Here is a 17,372-nt window from a genome sequence, read left to right as displayed (position 1 = left end):
GGTCAAGGTCAAGTTTCCATAGATCCAGTGTTTGTGAGGGCTATAAGAAAACTGCATGGAGCCTTCCCTTCCAGTTTTATCACCTGACAGGGGTTGGTGACTTGAGCTCTTTGTTTAACAAAGTGCTAAAGAAAGTGCCAGTCGCGCTGCATTGCACAGCCCTTTGCCTGATCATTGATACTGACATTCACTCCAAACAGGCTGGGACTTGGGCCAAAGGCTTCTCTGGTCTAAAGCTACTGACCTCACTGGCTTACTTCAGAGAATGCATTTGTACCTTCTATACTTGTACCAATTGGCACATATTGAGTTTTGCTAGGAAGATGAATTAAAGTGGTATTTTCCACCATGGAATCCAGAGAAAGAAAGAAAATCTCAGCAATCCTTTGTATTTTTAAAAGAGATTTTTCAACTCATCTCGTATCTTTTGGTCCTGCTTATCTACAGAGGTGGTTTAACATTGAAGTGGAAGAGTGCTGCGCTCTGTGTGGGCATGTGCAAGTGTGTGTGTGCGCATGCAGAGCAGGCAGGGCTGATGGACAGTAGAGGACAAACAGAGAGTGTTACAGTATCAGGGCTAACAGGAAATATCATGGTGAGGAACAATACACTGGTCACACACAGCCAGGACACTGTGAAAGGAAAGAGAGAAAGGACTGTGAAGATGCCGGGTAAATATCTTTTATCAGTCACCCAACAATCATGTCATGGTTTTGCCTGTGGATCCCACTGTTAAATCCTTCCACATTGCAGAAAAGCACTTGGCCTCAGAGGGCTGAGTAGAGCTCGTTCTAGCAGGAATTCTAAGCCAGCTTTTTGTGGACTGTGTTGGAGACAAGAAAGAGAAACATGAGGTTTCCTCTTTCCTCTATAGGACCTGTGCATGTCTGATTGTCTCTAGGCACAGTCAGGCCGTACTTACTGCTTTTGTGCCGCAACCATTTTTTCTGTGATATCTGGCACAGCACATACTACAGTTGCATCTTTACCACCCACCTCAGCTGCTGTGGAAATTGTGTTCTAACCATGAAATGCTGATCAAAAGTGAGAATTTAGAGTCAACTGCTGTTATGCTTTAAAGGAGAAAAATTATACAATAGCACTGAAACAAGAAAATCAGCTATTCTACTTTGGAGTGGGAGGGAATGACACCCCCTAAAAATATATTGTCTCATCCAAAGATTAAACATTAGGAAGCCCTAGATAATCTTCTTCACTGGACAAATTGCTTGTTTGACATTAATAGTTCACTACTAGAAGACAGCAACAAGAATATCTTCTGAAGACTTAGCTATCTGTATCATTTAATTACTGTATTATAGATCAACCTCTCATGTTTCTCAACTGAGTTTTGGGCCAGGTTGACATTTTTACAGCCAAAGGAGCCCTCATCAAGATATCTGATCTCTTACTAAAAGTTAACTTTGTCAGGAAGAGCTTTAGCACTCTATAAGCATGTTAAACAGTAGTATAAGAGCTTGGCATCATTTCCTCTATAGTACCTTTAAATGTCAATCTCTCCACTGAGGGCATAAAACATTAAGGTCTAAAAATCCACAAGTTTCCTCCCTTAAATATTATTTACAGCAGTTTATAATAATACTTTAAACTGATACATATGTTTAATTCCATATATTCTTAGAATAAAATCTGAGTAGAAATTTCTGTGTTTATCATGTACCTGATAGTTACCAACGGAATTTGTGAAGCTTTGCAGAAGGATGTACAGTACCTTATCACATAAAGTTGGCCATGTCATGTGTGAACAGTAAAAATTATATTAATACTGTGACTAGATTGTAAATATATTAAAATCTGTACGTCTGCTCAGCTGCAAGATCATTACTTTATCTCCTGAAACTTGGGTCTGAGAGCATGGCTGGGTTATTTATGCTGCCTCATTAATGCACCTAACAAACATATCTAATTTAGGAGACTGTTTTTCCTAGGTGATGGGTGGCAACAGATCTTTCAGATGGTAGTCTGAGGAGGTTTGCCTTACACCGATTGTGAAGAGGCCAGTGTAACTCCACTGATGATACAGGGAGCCCAGGAGGAGTAACCACCCATGTTAGTTACCTCCTATTGGGCAGAGTGAATTCCCCCTACATACTACCATGCTGCAACCTTTATGCATATGAGTAAATGAGTGGAGACAGTCTTTCACTCTCAGTGTGTTCACTGGATTCAGTAGTTCCCTTTGGTGGGAAAGAAAGAAAAGAAGAAAAAAAAAAAAAGAGAGATGAGTAAGGTAATGACTTTCCTTGATACAAGGGAATTGCAATCTGTTCTGTGCTTCTGAATAAGGCCAGCAGCACACTACTGCTTGGGCCTTGTCTTTACAAGACACTGAAGCTTGACACACTGTGGAACAAACATCCAACTGAAGATTGCTAACTGAATAATTTTCTTCACTGATTTTAGCCAAGGAAATGCATGGACAGTGAATAAGGCAGTTGTTGTAGTCTTTTAACTACCTCTATCCTCAATAAAAACTGGAATGCAAAAATCGCTTGAACTCTGTCTGTAACCATATTAGAAGTCCTAGATCATGTAATGTACATCTCCTGAAGGCAGTGCTAAAGACATGTGGGTCCTTGAAATGTTGGTTTGTGTTGTGCTTTGAGTGGAAGGAGAACAGTGAAAACCAAAACCACTAGACAGTTTACAAAAATTCCAAGAAACAGATGTGGGTCTTTTGAACTCAGAAAATACTTCCTATATTTGCCAATTACACATTAAGCCTAACCTGAAAAGGTTGACAGTAGAAGGACTTATCATGACTTGCAAGAATTAAGAAGCTGGCTGGAGGAAAAAAAAAAAAAAAAAACCACACAAAAATATTTAATGCCATTCCAGGGTAATTTCAGGAAAGGGAGGGCTACTGGCTATTTTTATCTACTGCCTTTCATTAAGAGTGCTGTGAAGCTGCACCTGAAGTGTCAGATGATGACTACAGCTGAATAGGTTTTACATTCACTGGTTTCTCATTCTGCTAACAGTAACTCCCAAACCATTGCTTGAGTTGATTGCCTTTCCTGAACATAAAGGGGAAGATTCTCAAGGACACTTGACTTGAAGTGATGTCTGGACCTGTAACTCTCCCCTTACTTTTGAAAATGTCATAAGCCATTGACAAGAAGGTTAAGAATCTCTGTTGGCAATCCTGTACTACTGCAATATTACTCCATAGTATCAGGAGGCTGAATGAATTTCAGTACTCTGCAGTGCAAGTCTGGTAAATCAAAGTTCACTGAAGGTACTGCAAGTATTCTAGACTCTACTGAGCTTTAGCACCTGTATGATGACACAGAGACAAAGGTACTCACGCCTAGACACCCCATGTTCTTACAAATACCATTTCTTGTGCTCTGGAACTGACGACCTATCACTCAGCTGTGGGTCAATCATAAGTGATCGTACAAGACAGAAATGGAATATATGGTGTAGCACAGTAAACAGAAAAGGAGCCGGGAGCTGATTAGCTGAAAAAGGAAGGAATGAGAAAAATGTCTCTTACCTGGTCAAGATTGTTGTAAAAATCTATACTGGCTGCACACAGGTATCTCCCAAGCAGAGTCGCATGGGTAGTAAAAATTGTGGCAACAGGAAGTTTCTGAGATCGAGACAGTATTAAACCCACTCCTGCCTGCCACTCATGGAAGTGGGCAATTATGTTGGGCTTGTCATCGAACTGACAGGAAAGCTGAAAATAATTAGAAAGAACACACATGAAACATATTACCCTGCTCTCCATCCCATCAGAAACCTCTTTTTTTCACACCTCCTTCTGTGTGCTTGCTTTCTTTCATATGACAAAGCAGTACAGCATTCTAAGTGGTCACGTATCTTGATTCCCATCAGCCCTAACCCTTAACCCAAGAAGCACATGTGCCTCACTAGTGCTTCAGAATAGTATCCTTCATAGCGTGCTGGGGAGCTGTGGCAAGCACGATCACTCTTAACTTGCTCTTCTGCTGTTGAAAGTCTTGTCTGAATAAGAAAATCATGAGTACCTATGACAGGCAGATGATTCTGCAGATTAACAAAGTTTCCTCTCTTCAAGTAGGTTGTGGTAGAATTACATGTGAAGTCACAATGCTGTCATTAATTCTTTCTGTTTGCCTCTATGCCCTGTGCAAGGTAGTATCTAATAGCTGAGATATGGCTTGACTGGCTTTAAGGATAGTTTGTTGAGTGTGGCAACTTGACTACCACAGGAGAGGAAAAGTGAGTTTGAGATCCTACCTGTAAGAGCTTTCAGAGACAAATAGGGAAGTTGAGAAGAAACAGAGAGGGATGTGACAGGAAAGACACAGCAGATTTCACATAGGGTGCCAGCCCCTCTCCCTCCTGGAAAAATAGTTAAATGACCACTTAAGGTTTACATTTTAAATACAAATTTGGTCTGCATCAGGTATCAACTTCCTTAAAATCATAATTTTCAAACTGGAGAATAGGAATCACATCCCAAACATTTTTGCCCTGCTGACAATGCTGAGGTTTGAAAATCTCTAGGTTTAAAAACTGTACCTCTTTTAAAAACCGTACCTCTTTTAAAAACCAGGCTGTTAACGATCCAAAAATCACAGCATCATTGGCTTCTCGGTCATGAAAAGGGATCCCTATGTTACTGACATCCCAAAATTCACCTTTCCACCTGTCCAGATTCCAGGCTGCTGATCCTATGTCAAACAGTAAGACATATGGGCTGCCCTCTATCAGCCATCTTCCAAAAAAGACCTAAGGGAAAGAGCCGAGGATATAAGCAGAAAATGTTAAAGTGAATGTAAAGGCCAGTCAGCATAACTGTTTTCATCCACCAAATCTTAAATATTTTACATAAGGAATACATGATCATAGTCCTACATACCCAGGATTTGTGGTTTTCCTCGCAAAATACATGGAGTAATACTGGACCAAAGGCAGGAATAAAAGGAAACTACAATATTTAGGAACATTTTGTTTATAAGACTTTCAATTTAGATTTTCATTGCAATGATAACTTTTTTCATTAAAAAAAGCTTAGGAAGGCTATACTGGGCTGAATAACAAGGTTTTATGTTCTTATTGAAGTATCTATGCCATTCTTATTATTTCAAAATTATTATTTTCTTTCAGTCATATTTGTCACCAATCTTTTGCCATTTATGCTAGATTACTGGTGATAGATTTTGTAGGACAGGTGCTTGGGACCTGTATCTACCATGGTCTTTCCTCATTCTGCCCAAGCAGTACAGTTGATGCTCTTTTGCAAAGCAGAAGGATCAATCAGAAGGTGTAATTATACCTAAAACCATGTCAGCCTAAAAATACAGCTTTCCTGCCTTATCTGCATCAATGTAGCTAAATATCTCTAAGAGTATTTAGAACTCCACTGATATAACCTGCCTGCCCAAGCAGGAGAGTAGGCTGAAATGTCATAAGGCAACACAACACAGCTGGGCCCACACTACAGATTGTACCAGTCTGCACAGTCAAATTATTTCACATTAATTCTACCATCCAAATGGCTATAGCAACAGAGACATATTAACCCAGAAGAACGAGGTACTATAGGGATGATAGTGCAATTTATACTCCATGCAGAAGAATCTTTCATGTCACTATTCAGTCTCTTTTCATTCACCAATCCCTGGGACCTCAGCCCTGACACTAGAACAGGCTGAATAGAGGTCAAGTCTTGAAAATGATGAGATGAAAGCTCTTAGACCTGTTTACACAAAAAACACAGGTTGTAACAAAGACAGCCGTGTGAAGGAGGGTCAGCTCCTGATGTACTTATTTCAGGCTGTCAGGTTTCTTATTCAGGAAAATGAGGTTAAAGAGCAGGGAGTTTGTGTGTATCCAGACTTCATCTAAATATGGAGTTAGGCTGTGGCAAGGAATACACCTGACCTGAGAAGTTTGGAAGCATTCCTAGGTCCCTGGGTTTAAAGGGATCCATTGTGATGCATCAGCAAAATCCAGACATAAATGTTAATAGGATAAGTGCAGCTCCTGGAAACTAGAGCGTCATTATTAGAGATCAAAGCTATACTTGACGTACCTGGGACAGATTTGCTGCTATATATGAATACTCCAGTAGCACAATGCACATGTTAGGCTGGCAGAGTTAGCTGATTAAATTGAATGTATTGCTGGAACAGCATGAAACATATATACAGCAATGCAATTAATCTGCCCCCCAAGTCTTTAGCTGTTTTCCAAACAAAGGAGTTCTACACAATTTGCAGACATGTCTTTGCAAGCAACAGAGGCAACATGGAAAACTTGATCAATCACTTATGAAAATTTGATTAGAAATAAGAAATGGCAGTTAGATTAGACCTTTTAGTTTGAACCTCAGCCTGAACAACGCAAGTATCACACAGTTAGTGTCCCCAACAGACACTTTCCCAAGCTGTGGCACATGCACGTCCAACAATACGTTTCTACATAATATGCAATAGGGAATTAGATCCTAAGAACAGCAGAACTGCTGGTGGCAGTCCAAGAAGTTTATGAATTTCTACATTAAAGCACTTCCTTGCTGCTGCCTCTCAATGCTTTTCACATCTGTTTGGCATACATTATGAGCAGATCATTCTTCCTCCTGCCAACTAGAACCTCTAAGGGACTCAATGCTGAAAGAGAGTGAAGGCGAGTTCTAGATCTCCAATGAGGATTTTCAAGAAAGGTCAGATTTAGCATGTGTTATCTTCCACCCATTTCCAGGTATTCAATTGTCCTCAAGGCTGCAGCTGCTTGCAGCTTAGTAGCTTGCCCATCAACAAAGTAGATTCTATTCCTTTTGGCAGATCACCTTTATAATACATAAAAGGTTTATTCCTGGTTTACTGTCGGAGAAACTGCGTCATAGAGAGGCTGTGAGGTTTGTCTGAGATCACACAGAAAACACTGTGTAGGAAACACAGATGAACTCACTCCTCATGCCATGGTTAAACCACTCTTCTGGGGAAGAGATAGCTAGTTGCAATGATCTGAGGAAGCAAATTCTTTGTCAGTTGGGAGCTTTTCTTAAGTCCACCTGTGGTTTGTCCCTTTCTGGCTTTCAACTCAATATAATACTACATAAGAAAAATTGTGAGCTAGTGGAATGCTTTTCTCTCTCCAGCACAAGAATGCCAAATGTAACATAAGGGTTCAGTCAAAGTAAGGTCATAGTATATCTACTAAAATCTCACTGTATTTAGAGACTGGATAAATAAGTCATTAATCCCATTAAGTAGACTTGCAGATAAATGACTGTTAAAACCTGTAATTGGATAAACCAGTTCTTCCTCAAAAATAACCTTTAATGAATTGTCTCTGCTGTTCTAACAGTGGATTCTGAGCCTCTCCCATTGTGACATTGACCAGGACTGCTGTGTCAAGTGGAACGGCAAGAGCATTAACCAAAACTCTAATCTCCTCAGAGTCAGCTTTGTTGCCCTGGGAAGCAGTAGCACATCTGATTTACCTGACACCCTTGGCTTTTCATGGTGTCCATTGCCTTCTTAATCGCGGGGTTTGGAGGCTCACATGCTTCCACCTGAGTCTTCACATTGTGCTCAAAATAGGGACCAACCAGAAAATAGTTTTCACCCCATTCGTCTGCCGTAATTTTGGCTTTTGTCTGGATCACAGTGTAAATGCCGCCCACTGCAAAAGACGATCACAAAGAACAAAAAGTAGAAAGGGGCACAGACCACAAAGCTCTGAAATAAGCTCCAACTCACCTGTGGATCAGGTACACCTCTAGTGAAATCACTTAACGTATTCAGATTTTAAGTGAAATCCAAACCCGATCAAATAAATAGAAATTCAGTCTCTTAAAAGGAATCAGAGCTTCATGGTTCAATTTAGGAGTACGCACCAACAGCAGACTGTGTAATTCTTAAATGACAATTTAATGCTTTGCTTACTCCTGGGTGACTACATATGGCTTCTCTGAATTTCTCCTTTAATAATCTCAAATGGATGCTTTCTGACTTTAAGTGTTATTTTTATCTAGTCTGTGATTTTTTAAAAATTTCTTTTAGGTGCCCAAAGTCACACCAGAAATGTTCAACCAATATATTTTTTTATTCTTATGTTATTCCCCCCTTTTTGGAACTTGAAATCTTTACATACAGATTGTGGGATTCAAATCCTGGAGCTCATGCTTCCACTCTCCCATACATAATCTTGATTCTACTGCATCCTAAGTACAGCCTTCTGCTTTTTTACTGCAGCAGTTATAATTTTCAAACATTTTTTGTAATGTGGAAATACATGTGGTGAGAACTGAGCTGGCACTTCCAGTTTTACACAAATCACAGAGAAGTTGAGGGACTGATAGATTTCATTGACAACTGACTATAAAAATGGATTTAAACCAATATCCTCAAAGCAAAAGGTGCCATGTTCCACTATCATTCTAAACAGTCATTAAAGTTGGAATGAAGGTAGCCTACACTGCCAATATAAATGTGTGCAACACCTTCCACCAAAATATTGTCCATTTTAAAAATAAACACAATATTAAAATGTATAACAGAATGCGACAACAACATCCCCTGACAAGTCAATACAAATCTATCCAGTCTTGCCCATGATATGCAAGAATCACTTAACTGTTCTTCCTCACAGTTTTCCACAGCCAGCCCTGTAATTCATGCATTAGAAGGCCAGTCTTGCAAAGCCCCCTTTGCCGCAGGGCCCACCGTGCCAGGCAGTGGGCATTCCACCACCACAAATTTGTAAGAACAGCAGCACATGCTTGAATCTAGCAAGTGGAAGGGAAGAGAAAAATCAGAGGCTAGTAGCTGCTGTATATCAGAGACAAGTTTAGTATAGCTCCAGTGATTTTAAAACCTGGTAAGATAAATGAAGCTCAACAGGTACAAGCAAACAACAAAGGAAACAATAGGAAAGGAATTAGTGTTCCTACTTAAAAATTTCATCTTCCACTGAATTTGGAAATGTCTGGCAATACACCAGGCAAGAAGACTGTGCTATACCTTTCAGCAGCGACATCAAAATTACAACAGAAGTCAGCGCTGCAAGTTGCCAGCGATTGATAGCAGGTACTCCCTACTTACTTTTTTAAAGGTACTAGGGTATCCAGAGGTGCCAATGCACTGCATCCAACTGCATACGGCAAGAATCTTCAGAAGTTACCTGATTCTCCTTAAAAATTTGCCACAAATTATTTACAATAGAGCAGCTGAAGTTGCTCAGTACTTTGGGAGATGAGTTCCCAGATTAATTAAACTGCATCACCTGACAACTGCAGAAAGCCTTCTGCCAAGCCTGGTATCTTGCAGCCCTTAGGAACTGACAGAACTGTTTTTAATTGTGCTCCTAGAAAAGAAATCGCACACTTAAAATCCTTTTCTTTACAAATACTTGTTCTGAACACCGCAAGAATCCCTAGCCCTACTATTTTTATGTCAAGATGTCTCAGGATTCTAGGTATTTTACAAAGAAAAACAAACACAGTTCCAATCTACCAGCTTGCTAAGCAGAATTATTACAATAAATTATTACCCTACATAGTAATTCAAGACCTAAGAAGACAAGAATCTTACAGGTATATGTTCCTAAATCAAGCTCACAGTTCAAAAGTTTCAGGTCATATAGACATGGAACTACAGAAGGAAATCTACGCACTATTCTTCTAAGACTATTCTTCTCCACTTCATTAGGACTGGAAAGCCAAGAAACTAACTTATAGTCGTCATACTCTACCATGGCTGCTCTGGAGAGGGATTTAGAGAAATCTTAGGTAAGCAACACTACATATTCTCTCCATGATCCTCTGCTCACAAGCTGAGAGAGACTACTTGAATAGCTTGGATTCAGAAAAACATATCATTTTATACATACAAGTAACATGATACAGCTGCATATGACTAGAGTGGTGCACAGCTCTTTCCTCACTATCGCAAGAGTGGAGATCAGCCTCTTTCACACTGCAAGGCGTTCAATGTTGTGATCAGCAAGGTAGCTAAGTTTCCACAGCTATAAATTTTAAGATTAATAAGCAAGCTGCAGCTCATGACCTGAACAGAGCCTGGAACTTTGTTTTGTATAGCCAACAGCCAAGTGTTTCTTTTCACAAGGTTTTGCTTAGGATCACTGTGTGTCCTAAAGCGTGCCCTGCCAAAGACGTATGGAAGGCCTGTTCTGAGGAAAAGAGCGGTGAGCATGCTGTACTCTGCCATCGTAATCTGTTGCACAGTAAGGTAAAAAACATTTCAGGGCACTTATTTGCCTGAAACACAATAAAAAGTACTTAGGATAAAAACAAAAGAGCATGTTTTACGGACTGCGAAAACTTCAAAAGACAGCTGCGATAGAAGCTCTGGGTTACCTCGTCCCAAAACTTGCTTTTGTCTTCTCTGTTACTGTTGAAATAAGACTTACAAAGTATGTGTTTGCATAAGCTTTAATTGAATGCTTTATTCAAATATTTTAAGTTTTTATAATTTTAAAATGTCCTTGAGAGAACAGTATTTCTATTATTTCTTTTTAAAATGTATTTTTAACTTTTCCACCAGAATAAAGAAAATCACGTTAAAAAGGAAATCAACAACAAATCTTTTTCCCCATTTATTTCCTTTCCCTTCTTCCTGTTTTTCCAGGGAAAAGTAAACTGCCATGGAAAGGGGAACGAAAATGTTTGGGAAAGAAGGATTTTATTAATTTAAGAGAATTTTGACCTTTTTTTAGTGACCTCTTTAAAAAATAGAAGATGAAAACAAAATATTTTCTCAGAAAAATAATTCATAGAATTATTTTTTAAAGTTTGAATGTTTTCACACACATTACCACTACATGAATTTGTCTAAAGGAGTTATCTGCATCACTAACCATTTTTTTCTTTCTTTCCTCATTTCCAATCCTGGTATATTATTTCTTTTGTATATTTAAAATTCAAGCAGCAATTCAATCTGTCCAGGATAGACAACAAAACTATATAAATAAATAAATTAAAAAATGTGAGTCAAGAACGGTCTCCCAATATGATATCACTACTGAGGACAACATTAGGCAGAAGTGGAGATCTAACTATACAACCGGAGATCTTTGTGCAAGATCTAATATGTAGATGTCCTCTTTCTGCCGCAAGCTGTTATATGGAAAGATGTATTACCAATGTTTTTTGTCACCTGATGAGGAAAGGTCCACAACTTCCAGGATTACTGAGCAATTGCACTTACAAAAAACATTTTCTGGAGCTGTGATCCTTTGAGAATGGAATTGCCAAAACTTGTAAAAACTGCTAGAGATACCCACCATTCATTTTACTTGCTCTCCCACCCACCCCACATTACAGAAGGACAGAGGGGAAGGAGCAGCAGAAACCAAAAAGGAAGGAAGAGGTAGGAAGCGAAGCTATGCAAGTGAGACAGAGATAAGTAGAGATTGTCGCTGATCCCCGAGTCCTTCCCCACGCACCTTTGCTATACAGAGACAGAGGATCAGGGTGCTCCTGGGGCTCTTCAGCTTCTTTGCTACAGCCTGACTGGGCCACTCTGAAGGCACTAAAGGCTTCCTGAGGACCGTGACTGCCATGGAATCCAAGAGAGCAGTGGGACCGCAGATTCAGGATTCAAATTGACTTCACTGACACAATTACTAGTTACATCAACTATCCTTTCACCCTTTCCCCTCAGAATGTGTCTCTGATCTATATATATGTGATAAAATTGGTCTTGAACTTTTTTTTTCCTAATATTTGGTTGGAATTTTATTTATTGATTGATTGATTGTCTGTTGAGATATCTGGAGATCATTTATAGAATAGGTTGTAATATGTGTCAGGTGAAAAAAACCTCAGCATCTTCAGATAGCAGTGTTTTTCGTGTATTTTTTGGCTATGTTTGTGGCCAGGACTCATCAGAAGATAGAAATTCTCTAACTTCTTTGAAATTCTGGCATTCCAAACATATTCTGAAATAATACAGAAATTTATGACAGATGTCCACAATAGAGAAGCTATTTCTGTGTATATCATCCAAAAGGCACAAGATTTCATTTGAGATTGATTTGATGTTTATATACCACCCCACTCTAGCAATGCACAGAGCTTTGATGGTGTGCTTATGCCAAGTTTATGTCAGCACATCCCCACCCCCCATAGTGTGTTAATTCAGGTGTGTCACAGATTACATCATTCAACTTCTCCCAAGGAACTTTTATCATGGAAAGATGTTTAACACAGAGGGGGTAAAATGCTGGTCCTATGGACCAAGATTTAATTTCCAAGAGTCCAGATTTTCACCAGAGAAACTGTACATAGAGCTCTGTTCCAGGGAGAGCTGAACCAAGGTTTGTTTTTAGCAGAGTCTTCATTCCAATAGGGGTGGAAAAAATATTTAGAATTTATCTACCAGTAACTCTTGAGCTAATCTGTTCACAGCTGAATGATGATACAAACTGGCTGTTTGCCCAGCATTTTTAAGCATTCTTCTATTTTCTATCTAAAAGCTGTTAGTAATATAGCAGGAGATACTAATCTAAATATTACTGGAATGATTTTAAAGACATCTTTATAGAGCACAGACCAGATCTTGAACATTCTCAGCCCTTCTCATTAGTGTATCAGAAAACCCACTAAACTACAGCTAACTGTTATTCTAACTTACAGAATTAGACTTTTCCCCCCTACCCAGATTAAATACTTCAGTTTTCAGTGGGCAAACATTTAAAAGAGGTTAAAAAGGATGGAGCCATTTTCACTGTGGAAAATGTCCAGGACTGCTTCCATTACTCCTGCAATGGCCTTTGGCTGCTCTCTGTTGACAATTTCTATCTGTGGGGCTTCAGATGCAAGATCTACATAGCTTGTAGCCACTTGGTTTGTGTTCCTGTCCTTAAATTTTTATTGGCCTTCATGTTACAGAGGAAAGTAAATCAGTCTTCTTTTCCAATGTGCACAGAGACATGACCACGCCTGGCTCTACCAGTGCATGATGGCCAGGAGAGAAGGGGAAGGGTGAAAAAATGCTGAGCTTCCTCACGATTACAATCAGATCATGTGGCACTGCAGTGGACTGGCACCCTTGCTTGCCTGGTTTTTTTCCCCTTCTGCCTCAGAAACGCAGTAGATCCACTTCAGAGTATGGGTCTTGCCCATCAGTGAAGCGCCAAATAAAGTGAAAAAAATCTTACAAAACAAATTACGCTTTTCTTGTGTCTCTGGCGCTTCAGCAGGGCCCAAAGGTTTTGCCTTGTTAAAGCATGAGTTAAATGATCTAGACTTAAAAAACAAAAACCCTTCACTGTGCCAGCTGCTGAGAAAGAATTGATAGACTCTGGAAATAATGGATACCTGTAGATCTCTGAGCACTGAATTCATACAGCTGACTTGTCCTTCCCTACAGCTGCATCTCATGGCTCAGTACTAACCAGCACCATCAGGGAAATCCCAGTAAATGCCTGCTCCCCATGGGCAGCCTGGCACATGAAAACACTCTCACACTACATAATTAGATGGGCTCCAATTTACAGGACCCCTTCATCATCCTCAGACTCTGAAGGAAAATATATTTAAGAGGCTCAGAAAACAGCTCAGCAACTTTAAAGGGCACTGTTTACAGGTGTAGGAATAGATAGCCATCTGTGAGCTCTGGTATCACGTTCCTCACAGGGAAGAAAACTTTCAGCCTTATTGTCACTGCCACAGAGAAATGGAGGAACCACTAAAAAGCAGCACTGGTCAACGAGGAAATATACCCATAGCCAAGCACCTAGTGATGCGCACAAAGTTAACACAAAGATTGAACTCCCCCTTGTAGGCAGCAGCAGCAGCTTTACACCATGTTAGCAGTGCAAACCAACTTCATGCTGAACTACTCTGACACACCTTTGCATTGACAGAAAGGAAGAAAGAAACCTTCACATTAAATGCTCAAAATTAGCTTGTCAGGCAATAAACCCAGCTAATGCTTATCTTTCCCTCTGTATTAGGAACACTTACAACAACATTAAAACACTAAAACACGTAGCAGTACTAAACCTATGTGGGGGTCAGCCTACTTAGTCAAATAAACAGTTCTTCCTTGTGCTAGAGGAGGCAGAAATATATAGTGTAAGCTATTATTTCCTAAGCCTATGTATCTTCTGTGATGACTCTCCCTAAATTTGTTGGCTACTCTCTCCCTTAAGAAACATAATGCCCCAACATTTTCCAAGAACTGTTTATAAAAGTTAGGTCACCAGGGAACAGTATGTCACCACATGACTTAGGCATTCAATTGCCTGAAAGATAAGGAAAAAAACTTCAGTATCAAGGATTTAGCAGAAAAATAAGCTGAAATAGGCTTGTTAAAGAGTTTTTACACAGATGTTTCTACTCAAGGTTGGTGAATGGAAACTTTGCACAGAGATCTGGTTCTAATGAAGAAATTGTCTGCCATGACTAGTTTGGTCAGAGCCCCGTTTGAATATATGGGGTTGGTATGTGGTTATAATTACCTTATTTTTAAACTAACTGAATAAATATCCATTCTTATAAATATTAATTCTCTCATAAAATGTGAGAATAATAAATTTTGGCTGTGTCAGTTGATTTAGCTTCAGGTAAGTCAACAAAAGCTATATGGATGACTAAATGATTCACTGAGCATTTTGTACATACACAGAAAGACAGTTAAATGGAGTTCAGAGATGTTAGCAAGAACACCTGAATTTGCTAGATTTCTGCTGCCATCTGCTTGCCAGTGCCTTACTCATCCTGCGCACTGCAAAAGTAAATGCTGCATGCTCCAGTTTCTGACAGTAGTAAAACTGAGTTAACTCAAAAAGCTTGACTGAAGCTAATGAAGAATAAGCCCACAGGATTCAAAGTGCAAAGATACTCTGTACTACCTCTGGATATCGATACTCCTCACCCTAAAAAGAGCAAGGTAAAATTGCACTGCAGTACAGATTAAATACCAGAAGCTATCACAGAACAGTAATTCCAGTTTCACCGTGAGGATAAACTCTAGCACTGTCTGTTTGTCTCACACATATTTCCCCTTCAGAGTTAAAATCTTAACAGATTACAGATCCCCTCTCTTGACTAATCTCTCTATTTATCTGCCAGGACAGTAAGACACTTGAGGTCAATCATTTACTCATACTAACTCACTTTTGTGGCAAAACTGGAGTCTGTTCCCCCTTGGTGAACTACACCTAGCTGAAAGCCGGTGATTTGATGAGTGAATTAGAAACGAAGGCAAAAGGATCTTTGCATAACAAGCAGCGTGCACTTTGCCAAACAAGCTGCGTGCAGCTACCAGATTTTCAATCTGTACACATGCACAAAGCATGAAGTCCCTGCCTGGCACCACCTGTGTTTGCAAAGACCAGTCCAAAAGGCTTTCAGCTGGCATAAAGACTGCTGGTCATTGACATCTGGCTTTTGTTCAGTGGCTTCAATGCAGCTATGTTTATTTCTACCTATTTCAAATTTGGCCTTTTCTCCACACTGCCACAGACGGCTGAGGGAGACTGCCGCACTGCCCTGCATCTGATGTGTGTTTTACAGCTCATTTTCATGCGCTACATTCCCAAGTGAATTTGCATGGAAGGTAAAATATAAATATGTACAAAGTAACATCTATATATCCATACATCTGCACACCCAGGCATAACACTTAGATGTTTGTTTAAACAACCCGGCCCTGGTGGTGAAACATGTAAAGACACACAGACATTCTGACTATATGTTCATCCCACACAAGCACAGGCAGATGCAGCCCACACACAGATGCCACGTTCACTCCTTCCAGTACAATAGCTCTGCAGCACACTTTTCCCCCATCTCCCCTTAATGCCTTTCATGTCCAAGTCCTTCATGCCTCCCCCTACTTCCGCGAAACAGCAATACCAACTCCTAAGAGTGTTGTACAAACCTTTGTTGGTAACTTCCCAAGAAACTTCAAAGAGCAACAAATCCTCCACTGGTAGGTCTTCATCCTCCCACTGAGGAAGCCCATTAAGAGAAGTCATGGACAGTGATCTAGCCAGTGGCATTTTCTTCAACTCTTGAATGCTTACCACGCAGGCCACAACAATTAGCAAGTGTCCAGTTAACGTGGCAGTTCTCTGCAGTTCTGGTTGGAGCAGTCTGCCAGGGTGCTAGGCTCCAAGGAGAAAATTTATTCAGATAGCTGGGAGCTAATGGGTTTAAACTGTCTGACCACCAGCATTAAATTGGCTCAGTGAAATCCTCAGGGCTGAGAAGCAGCTGCTGGCAGAGGTAAGAATTTAAGACTGACCTGAGAAAGGTCTCGACTGTTTTGGGGCCAGGCCTCTTTCTTTTCCTTCTCTTAGAGGGAGGTAAAAATTGTTTTTGAGCTCTTCAGCCACAGGATTCAGTATCTACCACCCAGGGACAACTGAAACTCAACAGTTGTAAATTCAGCACTGCCCTGAGCAAACTCCAGCAGGGAGGACACTTTGAGTTCATCACCTGATTTGAGTCCAGCCTCTGAGTCCTCCCCTTGAGATATATCCTCCCATTAACACCCATGGACCTTCTCTATCCCCTGGCCACATAAAAGCCAGGTAAGTGGACTAGTTCTACATGCCACCTCTTAGATTACTTGCCGAGTTAAACACTGTTACCTAGTCTTGTGCAGTCCATCAGTCCATAAACACTAATTTACCTCATACCCTTCCTCCATGGTTAACCTCAGCTGCATCCCCAGAGCACTGCATGAGCTGTTGGCTTCATTTTGCTCTTGAACAACCCTGCAGCCCTGAGAGCTTCTACAAACAGAGCTACAAAGGCTCTGTCCCTACTTTGGCACACACTTTGGCCTTCCCTGCAGTCCTGGTCCCTGATTTTCCACCTGGTTTATCTTTTTCTATGCCACAGCTCTTTTCTGGCATCTAGGCCCATGTCCTTTGCCCAGGGAAACTAGCAAGTAGTAAGTCAGGGAACAGTATACTCCCATCTTGCTCCAGCACAGAGCTGGGATGCTGCAAGCAGTGCACACCTATCTGTGGAGATGTCAGTCCCTAACTTGCAACCCGAGATCCTCAAAGCTCCACAGAGCAGCTGCCTGCTTAGAAGATGCTTATGTGCTTACACGTCCGGTTGAGAAGCCACTGCTTCCAGGTCAGCTGTGTAAGTTGAATCTGATTCTGAGCACAACCTGCCCAAAATCCACAGTTCAGCAGGGAGCCAATCTCCAGGTGAGATCCAGGGCATCTCTGGCACTGTGATGAATAACATTGCACTGGCAGGCACAGACTACATAGTAGCACAGAGAGAAAGGGTCTGAGCTCACTTAAGAAAAAACAAGTCCAAAGCAATTGGTTTAAAAGACAGGCACTCCATCTGCATAAAAGTCTCTTAGACATAATATAATGTAGCTGAGCCTACTTTAACAGCTAACTATCCCCCA

At 40.5% G+C, this 17,372-nt stretch overlaps 1 protein-coding gene across 2 annotated transcripts in view; it reads right to left on the bottom strand.

Moving 5' to 3' along the window:
- The window catches only part of GYS2 (glycogen synthase 2), a 45,454-nt gene extending 29,008 nt beyond the window's left edge, over positions 1 to 16,446 (bottom strand). The window contains exons 1-4 of one of the 2 annotated variants that reach the window (XM_010302751.2): positions 15,873 to 16,446; positions 7,463 to 7,644; positions 4,552 to 4,743; positions 3,521 to 3,706 (exon numbers count right to left, since the gene is read on the bottom strand). In XM_010302751.2, the coding sequence (XP_010301053.2) occupies positions 3,521 to 3,706; positions 4,552 to 4,743; positions 7,463 to 7,644; positions 15,873 to 15,993 (681 nt within the window). In that variant the 5' untranslated portion in view covers positions 15,994 to 16,446. The remainder of the gene's footprint in view (positions 1 to 3,520; positions 3,707 to 4,551; positions 4,744 to 7,462; positions 7,645 to 15,872) is intronic. The other variant, XM_075758926.1, reaches the window with a different exon arrangement.
- Between the last annotated feature and the right edge of the window lie 926 nt (positions 16,447 to 17,372).

The sequence above is a fragment of the Balearica regulorum genome, chromosome 1, assembly GCF_011004875.1.
Source record: "Balearica regulorum gibbericeps isolate bBalReg1 chromosome 1, bBalReg1.pri, whole genome shotgun sequence".
Classification (NCBI taxonomy): Eukaryota; Metazoa; Chordata; class Aves; order Gruiformes; family Gruidae; genus Balearica; species Balearica regulorum.
This window is presented reverse-complemented; position numbering and strand designations above follow the sequence as displayed.